The 10,197-nt window shown below is 35.4% G+C and overlaps 1 protein-coding gene across 3 annotated transcripts in view; it reads right to left on the reverse strand.

Moving 5' to 3' along the window:
- LOC110675582 (serine/arginine repetitive matrix protein 5) overlaps nucleotides 1-9,914 on the reverse strand; it is a 135,638-nt gene extending 125,724 nt beyond the window's left edge. For all 3 annotated transcript variants that reach the window (XM_021840945.1, XM_021840941.1, XM_021840942.1), the window contains exon 1: nucleotides 9,231-9,914. In XM_021840945.1, the coding sequence (XP_021696637.1) occupies nucleotides 9,231-9,472 (242 nt within the window). In that variant the 5' untranslated portion in view covers nucleotides 9,473-9,914. The remainder of the gene's footprint in view (nucleotides 1-9,230) is intronic.
- Between the last annotated feature and the right edge of the window lie 283 nt (nucleotides 9,915-10,197).

Here is a 10,197-nt window from a genome sequence, read left to right on the forward strand (position 1 = left end):
TTCGATGCATCTTCACCTCAAGCCTACCGAAATTTTCGATATTTGTCATTTTTGTATCTTGAATATACTCATATTATTTGCACTTATAGCATGAAACATTGTGTAGTCAACTTTCACATTATTTACATCAAGAGGATTGGACTACTAGCACTGCACAGCTGCAGCGCAAAATTAATTAAAATTTAGCGTCACTTCTACAGTACTTCACTCGCATCGTAAATATTGCTCCAAATAATGTTTATATCTTTGTAATATTATAACAAGTATAAAACAACGCAACTGATCGATCCGTGTTATTTAGTCTATGTTGTTAAAATCCTTCGCATACAATTTTATGCAATTTTCATTACTTGCATAGCTGGTCTGAGAACAAAAAAGCTGAAACGTTTGACACGAATTAGTTTAGTTGAATAATTTCTGAAATATGATCTTTGCGGAAAAAAATTGCAAAACAACTAAAAAGAACAGCCTTTGAGTGAAAGAAGGGAAAATTATGTTTGAAATATGATCAGTTTAGCGCCAATAATCATTGGAACCAGTGGTGCATTTTGAACTGAACGCGAGCCAAAAATGAACGGAGCGCGTGCACATTTTGAACGAGAACGCAGTAAACATTGAACTCTCGAGCCAGAGCCTGTCGCTGCTCTCGAACGACCCGTTTAGATCGCAATGCATTACAACGGTAATCAAAGCATGGGTTTAGCTTTATAACTGGAAAACATTTCTTAAATTTATAATAAGTTCAATTCAATTATAACAAATATAGCATTTCTAGCTTTGAGCACATTCAAAACAACTTTGGCACGTTCAGATGCCGTAAAATCTGTCAAAACCATCTGCGTTCAATTTTCTGCTCTCTAGCGTTCAAATTTTTGAACTGAACAATGAGCAAGCCTACTTGATCACTCCGTTCTAAAAATTGAACTGGAACGCGAACTGAACGCGTTCAAATGCATCACTGATTGGAACAATATAACTCAAATGACTACCCAATGTTCTTTATATTTAAATACATTATTCAGTCCTTGAAAAGAACGTTAAACTGTTTTACTCTTAATAATAATTTGAATCGCATTTTTTATTGTTTTAAAGTAGTTTTACAACATTTGCTACAGGCTGCCGGAAAACTCTTCAATCTTCAGTGTTTACTCTGATTGCTAGTTTTAGCTATCTGGAACCGGAGATATTTTGAAATTCTTAGCAGGACTGCTACGTGGCCATGATTAATGGTGGAAACCAAAAAAACACACATATATTGCTCTACGAAACAAGTCGGTTATGAAGATTAATGTTTTCGGAATCACTCGAGTAATCTTCAATGAGAAATTAGATCATTCATGGTAAATATTCCATTATTGAATCACTTTCAATTTAGTTTTTTTTATTTGAGGACATATATTGATTGTCCATTTCCCGATATTTGCATTTTTTACATAAATCCTGTTTACAGACATTTTTATTGACAGCAGTCCTATATTGATTTTTTTAGCTGTAATTAATTAAAATTGAGATGACATAACCTTGTTTCCATTACTTCCATTCCTTCTGTTAACTGCAGGCAGAAACACACAGTACAATTATAAAGACTAGCCAAAAATATAAAGAAGGGAAAATCTCCTATGAAGCATATAAGTCCTTGAATTAGTTAGCCCTAAAGAACAGCCTAATCTTCAAAGAAGGGAAAATCATTAATAGAATGTTGAAAATACAGTTGCCTATAAGGGGTTGTCCATTAACATCGTGGTCAATTCTTTCGGATTTTTTACCTCCACGGGGTCTTTCGTCCATACAAAAATTTAAAAAGAATTGTTTGTATCGTGGTCATTGGCCAGGCCCCCTTCCATCCTCCCATGAATGATCACATGGTTAATGGACGACCCCTAATAGCTTGTATAAAATTGATGATTATTTTAACATAAAAAAACAGTTATTTCTCAGAAACTATGAAAACCTCGGAAATCTATTACACCTTCTTCTTCTTATCTTGTGTAACGTCCCAACTGAGACAGAGCCAAATCTCAGCTTTGTGTTCTTACGAGCACCTCCACAGTTATTAACTGAGAACTTTTATTGCCAATTGATCATTTTTGCATGTGTATAACGTATTGCCGATATGAATATGCTCTATGCCCTGGGAAATCGAGAAAATTTTCAATCCAATAAAATCTTCGCTCGGTGGAATTCGAACCCACGTCCGTCAGCTTGCTGAATAGCTGCATGTTTACCCCTACAGCTATATATATATAATAAGTTTATGATATCATTATTAGTTTAAAACATTTTATCAAACAAAAAGCTTAAAAACTTACGTCACAATTATTTTGCATATAATTATGTATCGTACGCTGAAAATCATGATTCGAAAGATTTTACACACCTAAATATTGCTACACAAAGCAAAGTAATGTAGTAATATTTTTTCTGGGAAATGGTCTTTCTGGGTAATGACTTTCTGGGGAATGGTCCATTTTGGCAAATGGTTTTCTGGCAAATGATCCATTCTGGCAAATTGATTCTGGCAAACGGCTTTCTGGCAAATGGTTTTCTGGCAAATGTCATACAACCTCTCAAGGACACCCACCCACCACTTCAGCGTTATGTTATTTGCGAATGTGCCCTAACATTGAACCGCAGAATAAGATTTTTTTTGACAAATGTTGAGTTGGTATTACAAAGCTTTTAACATATAGTCGTTTTCTGTAAGAAGTGCTATCAGCATTCATAAGCTCCCACGGGTGATAAAATTCAAATGTTATGACATAAACATTGCTACTTCGCTTACATTTAGTGTGAAATAATCATTGAAAAACATCCCAGACAACCAGAAGTCGCATGAAAGTTCACGTTATAACTCGTTAATTCATACAAAAGACATCAAACCCGCAAAACACGGTGGATAAAATCATCAGATTGATGAGTTTCCTCGCATTGAACGCCTTGTTTCTGACTTCATTTGTACATCTTGTTTCGTCCCGTACACTGCCGTGAATCGCAAGTCAGTCCCATCTGCATTTTCGTCAAAATTGAGTTGAGTTCAGTTTTCAACATATCTTTCAATTATCTTTCAGCTGCTTTAATGAGATAATAAGATTTGTTCGCAAAAAGTAGGAAAAAACAGTAAGTCAAATTGTCCCATAATGAAAAGTAACCGCATATCAGTCCCACTACAGATTTCCGCACCGTGTAACACAAAAATGAACCGTGTTTTGATCATCTTCATATTTTTCTCAGAAAGATATTGTTGGGAAAAGCAAATTGTGAAATTTTCATCATGATTTGAACATGTTCCAATCCTCTGGAATTTTTTGAATATTCGTATGGAAAACGAGTTTGGAAACTTCATAGCCCATTTTCTCAATGCCTACTCTTTACAGATGGGACTGACTTGCGATTCACGGCAGTGTTATTTACGTGACCATGGCAACCAGTGAATTCGGCACCGCTCAAACGTCAAATTCGTGAACTCGTGCATCGGTCCATACCCTCATTTAGCTCACTTGTGCTATTCTATTCTTGGCATTTTTAATTCACTTTGACAGGGATTTGTTTTAAAAGCTTCCAAGCACATGTTTACCAACAACTAGTTGTTTCGGCAAACGTTGTATTGTCCAGTAGGCCGTTTTTTTTTAACTGCCTATGATACGGAATTAACAGTTTTTAAATAATTATTTTAATCTTTAGTTTGTAGATCAAGATTTTTGTTCCAGTTAGGTAGGTTACACAACCAAGTAAACATTCGTACTTTGCTATCTCTTTGATTGCAATGCTTTTCATTGCAAAACATTAACATGTAGAATGGCAAAATCATATACAAACTGAGCTTTTCTCGAGCTAAGTGGTCCAAAGATGAGTACGTCTCCTAACTAACAATGATAGCTAAGTTGCAAAGATTAAATTGAAAATTATTTCGAAATTTATTCGGCTCCGTAATGCCAGATGCTACATGGTGCCTCAGTTAAAAGTGATATTCGATTTTAGATTTCTCCAAATCGTGTGGAAAATTTGAGCTTCTTTCAAGTTTGATAATAGTGGTTATCACGCTCAATGGTGCCCTAGTGTAGATGTACATAGTTGTGAAACTCAGAGGAAAACAATATGTATCATTTTTATGTTTGGGGTCGATTTAATTATCGTCAGAAACACAACTTCATACTTTTAGAAGTTTAATAGAGGGATTCCACGGAGGCATGCAGGTCGATTCTGATCGACCATTTCAAAAATATCTGAAACTTTGCACAGTTTTTCAGTTCCATCTAAATCGTCATTTTCCGATATCAAATCTTCAAGTTGAGTCACGACTAACTTTTCAAAAGGGTGTATGTGAAAATGGTTCAAAAATATTCAAAAAGCTGCACAGCAAAAACGGTTCGTTCGATTGTTAGACAACTAAAGAAACAAAGTTAGACAACTAAATAAAGATTCCAAAAAAAAACACACAGTAAATTTTTTTTTTTTTGCATTAAAAAACATCATTTTTGTCACAAAAACTCAAATCTCGAAAACTTATTCATACAGACTCAAGTTAAAAAAGTATACAAACTTACTTTATCGATCCTACGTGTTTCGCGAAATTCTACACATTTCGCTCTGAACCAACTCGATTTTTCACTTTTAGAACGTTTAATTCCCAGATTTACAAAACGACGAAAGTAAGATTTTCAACTTTCGTAACCTAACCACTACTTTCGCCGCCCCGCTGTATGGAGAGACAAAGTGACTTAACCACGAATCAAAACAAAACACTACTTGAGTCGATTTTACACTGGTAGAAAAACGTCGCAAGTAACTGAATAAAACGGCTTATAATTTTGTCATAAAATTCTTGTGTAAAATAATAGGAACCCCATAGTTTTCGAACGCGAGCTTATTGTATGCAAAATTTAAGCAATGTGCACGTCGAAAAAATGTTAAACATGTGATTCATTTTAAAACAGTTTTTGAAGACAGGTTGTAATTCTTCTGAATTAATTTTCTCAAAACTGTAAGGAAGTTACTTACGTCGATTTGAAAAAGTAATCGAGAAATATCTCAAAACCCTATCGGAATACCAACGTAATTTTTTGAGGGAAAACGGTCCATTATATTAGCTATCTACCATAAAAATTTGGTGATGGTAAGCCAATAAACAAAAAAGTTATGACATTTCAAATATTTCACAAATTTGACACTTAGTGAAATTTTTTTTTTTTTCATTGTTAATTTTTTTTAGGACCGCAGTTTGTTGCTGAATTTTTTGTTATTTGTTGTTGTTTTGTTTTTATGGTAGATAGCTAATATAATGGACCGTTTTCCCTCAAAAAATTACGTTGGTATTCCGATAGGGTTTTGAGATATTTGAGTTTTTGTGACAAAAATTATGTTTTTTAATGCAAAAAAAAAAATTGTTTTTACTGTGTGTATTTTATTTTTGGAATCTTTATTTAGTTGTCTAACTTTGTTTCTTTAGTTGTCTAACAATCGAACGAACCGTTTTTGCTGTGCAGCTTTTTGAATATTTTTGAACCATTTTCACATACACCCTTTTGAAAAGTTAGTCGTGACTCAACTTGAAGATTTGATATCGGAAAATGACGATTTAGATGGAACTGGAAAACTGTGCAAAGTTTCAGCGCAATAGAAAAAAATGAATTAAAAAATTTACCAAATTTTGGTGCTGTTGCTTGGAATCACTCAATAGTAAAACTTAAATAGTTTTTTGGGGAGAAAATCTTAAACAAGAGATGTTTTGTTGCCAATTAGAGCGTTGCCAACCTTCCAGATTTATCTGGAATATTCCAGATTTGTGAGGCCCAATTTTACAACAATTTGTAATGAATTTGTAAGGTTTTGTAAATAATTTGTAAGGTTCTCCATATGCGACATAGGAGATCCAGACTTTTCCAGACAAATTTTGGAAATTTTCCAGATTTTTGAAAAATTGACTTGGCTGCAAAAATGTCAACATTAAGGTGAAGATCAATCGAAGCCAAACTTCAAATTTTCAAGAGCACGGATCTGGAGAACCAAACATTCGTTTGAGCTGAAAACTTAATCGATTGGTCAGCTGGTGGTGACCAATCGATTAGGTTTTCAGCTCAAACGTATGTTTGGTTCTCCAGATCCATGCTCTTGAAAATTTGAAGTTTGGCTTCGATGTATCTTCACCTTAATTATAAAAATAAATTTTATTATTTGTTCAGGGTGTCTACTCGTTTACCGAAATGAAATTCCCTGATATTTCCAGGTTTTTTCAGGTTTTATAAAAATTATTCCAGGTTCAAGATATACTCTAATTTTATATGTCTGAAACAAATTAATGACAAATTTTAAAGTGTTTTCGATGTAATACAGTGGTTCCTAACCTTTTTGGGGCGACGGCCACTTTCAAATTCTACAAACATTCCGCGGACCCTGAACATGAAGATTCTTAAAATCAAAATTTATGGAAACGAAGGATTTCTTTGATATTAAACATCATTAATGGAGATTTTGTTTTAGGTTCTCTCTAGAATATTGAAAATATACTTACAAAAGCCAGTCTTTGACAGGATAGAAATCACTACAGAGGATCATTGCCTCTGTAGAAATCAAATGACAATGAAAACAGGAGTCTACTAAGTATTTTGCTTATGAACATTCCAGGAGGATCTAGATCAAATTCTACACAAGTCTAGAGGTGAAATTCTTGGGAAGACTCATATTATTCTGCCAATAATTCTTCCAAAATTTTCACAGGAATCCGTGTTCAAGATTTTCTTAAAAATCATATTTGCAAAATTTCATCAGGTGTTTCCAAAGTATTTCAGCAGATATCCACAAAGATCTTACTACCAAACAATTTTTCGAAGATTTTGTTAGGAATCCAGCCAACATGCTTTCAAAGGCTACATGATAATTGACTTCATATCCCAACCGAAACCGTAGAAAGCATTTCACAAGGAATTGTCGAAAACCTTGTCAGTTATCCATCAAGAAAATCGAAAACATGCCAAGAATTTTCTGTTCATACTTCGAGAAACTATTTAAGTTCAAATTGTCAATAAATGTTATAACATTTGGATTTGATTGGTTTCCAAAGAATTGTATAATGAAGTTTGCTTCATCAATTCTACGTGTTATAGGTATTGAATTAATGTGAATCTTCTTAGGAAAATGTCATTGAAATGTCTAGAAACATTACTGTATATCTATAGATACACATTTGTCATGTAACTAGTAATTGATGTTTTGAGCAAAGACAACGTAAATATCCAATTCACAGAGAAACATTGAAAATATTTTATCAGTTTCTGTAAAGTTTGGATCTAAAACATTATAGTTTACAAAAATATTCGAAGATTGAAATATAATACCGTAAGGTGGTTCCGGTGAGAAAAGGGTATGAGGCCTAGGGTAATGTAATTCTGGTTGGTTTTAGTGGGTCTTCCTTGATGCGATGTCTCCAAACTCCCAGAGTAGCCTTTTCAGGGGTCTGGTTGTAGATTTCCCCCTTGTAAAAAAATAGAAATATACACAACAATACTGAAAAAAACTCATACATTTGAAAAGTCTTAGCGGCCCCCCGAGAATCAATCACGGCCCACTAGAGGTCCGCGAACCACCGGTTGAGAAACCCTGATTTAATAGCTATTTATACACTTCTAAACATTATGTAAAGCATGCTGAAACTATTTCAATATCCAATGTTACAATATGAAGATGGCAACAATACCAAAGCTATTCAATTTGTCAATGATGATATCTTTTATTTCGTTTGTAAAAGCTCTGTGAACTGAACGGAATTTTCAAGTGCATTAGTATTTTTAGTACAGATTATGTAACATTCATTTCCATCGATCATTTAGATAACTAAGACAGCCTTCCTGATTCCTGAATCCTTTTTCTACTGTCCATAAAAGGGCATTTTACCCTTATTTCCAGCTCCAACACTATTATTTTTTGGCAGTAACATGTGACGCATTGTTAACATTCGCCAAATAATGCAATACAAATGCATTTAGTTGAAAATCTCTTGATTTTGCGCACTGACCCGTAATATGTCACAATTTGAAACGTTGAAATGTTCAAGGACTTCCTGAAGCAAATTATGAAGGAACTCCTGTAAGCATCCTATGAAAAAATGCTGAAAGAATTTCTTGAAGAATTCCTGATAAAATCTCTGGAGAAACCACAAGGATATTTCCTGAAGCTGTTCTCGAGAAAAACTAGAAGAAATTTTGCATCTTAGTTATCTGCATGCAAGATAAGGAAAAAAAGAGACTTTAGAGACAATTTTGGTTAAAATAGAGATTTCAGACACCTTCTATCAAAAATAGAGACTTTTCGAGACTTCTATAAAAATGGTATCTAAAAAGAAACCTGCTATCAGCCCTAGATATGTTAATCCTTGACCGAATAAATTTAGATCATGTTGCTCATGAAATTTCATACTCGAATGGATCCTCACTGAATAACTTATATAGTATTTTGAGAGCGGCGCAGCCGAATTTTTTTTCGAATGAAAGAGTTTTCTGGCAATCAATGATAGCTCTGGGTTATGACGTCCAAATCCTTTGGCGTGAACATATTATATCATGAATTACTGCCTCAAAATAATTTCCCTGATTGTGATCAAAATTCCCTGAGAATTCCAGGTTTTCCAGGTTTTTCCAGGTAGTAGACACCCTGTATGTTTCTAAAGCTAAGTGTGGTGCTTCGCTCACAAAAAGTAAAGAAATTTCTTGACAGAATGGGTCAAGAAATTTCCTACAGAGAGCTCTATTTCAAATTACATTTCTTCTCAACTGCGTACTGCGATCCAAGAAATGTGATTTTCTTGACCATTTCTAGGAATAAATTTTCCACGTATCTAGATAGGCGATTCCTTTCCTTGTAAGTAGCAAACCAGCCTTAAGATAGTTTTAATGGTCTCTAAAAATTTATTCCACATCTCTATTTTAAGCTTTATTTTGAAATATCACTTAAAAATCGAGAAAGATATTAAATAAAACAAACAAATAAACTTCTCTACTTCAGGAAATAAGTGCTTTCTCCAGAATTGATTTAGGAGGCACTGTATTTATTCGAGAAGTACACATTATAACGTTCTATTTATCGATTGATATCTTAAAGATTCTAATGTATAGCTTTTATATCCTGTAATATCAACGAAAATCATGAATAGTCCAATGTTCGATGACGAAATCAATGTCTGAGAAAAACACCAATGTTCCCACCCTACCTCATTACAAGAAACTATTCAAACTACTCACCCTTGACTCTCGAGCACTTCCTCCAGTTCGGCACACTTCACCTCGATCTTGCGCTTCCGTTCGTGGTCCAAAATGCCCTGATTGGGCTGCCGGTTCGATTGGGCGTCCAGCTTGGCCAGATCATCCTCCGTCCGGTAGTTGACGTTGTCCTTCTTGCCCGGCCGCACGAAGGCTACGTTCCGCTGGACGTGGCCATTCGTGCCGGAACCGCGGGGCGTTTGCAATCCGATTCCGTTGTACATTTCTTCCCCCGGGGCACTTGCACCTTTTTCACTATCCCAAACCTACTTCTAATCACTATCACTCTTCCGGGAAATCCTCTTTTCCCCCGATTCTTCCTTTACTGGAAGGATGCCTCCCAAAGGAAAATCGATCGATAGCCGCGTATGGAAAAACCACCGATCAAAATAGCGTAAGCTCACACAAATCCAATTCCCGGACGGAAAACACTTTCCCCGCGGGTCACTTTTACTGGGAACCGAACGGGCACCGCTTCCGGATGGAACTGAACCCAACGAAACGTTTACAATCCGTCGATTTGTCCGCCGTTAGAAGTAAAATTGATTAGCGCGACACCGCCGTCCCGTGTTTGGTAAATTTCACTTCACTTCTTCGCTTCGGCCATCACGCAGTTAGATTAGCAAGCAGCACGCAAAGCGAGTCGACATTCGAGATCGAATATGTCGACTGCCGAAGTTTGACGTTTTGGTGGCGGACGGTCGTCGGTCGATGTGCGCGTGTTTTGATTGTCCGCGACTTTCCGCGGAAAATGACAGCCGATGGTGCGCGAAAATGGGAAGCGACATCTGGGTGTTGAACTGTGAATCAAACAACAAACAGATGTATACACTGAAATGAATTTTATTGTAGAAACATCTGAATCCATGGTAAAATTAAGAACTGCACCAACGATTTTCAACCGACTACATTAATCTGTTAACTCTACCAAAACATAGTCAACATCACT

The sequence above is a fragment of the Aedes aegypti genome, chromosome 2 (assembly GCF_002204515.2).
Source record: "Aedes aegypti strain LVP_AGWG chromosome 2, AaegL5.0 Primary Assembly, whole genome shotgun sequence".
NCBI classification, from domain to species: Eukaryota; Metazoa; Arthropoda; class Insecta; order Diptera; family Culicidae; genus Aedes; species Aedes aegypti.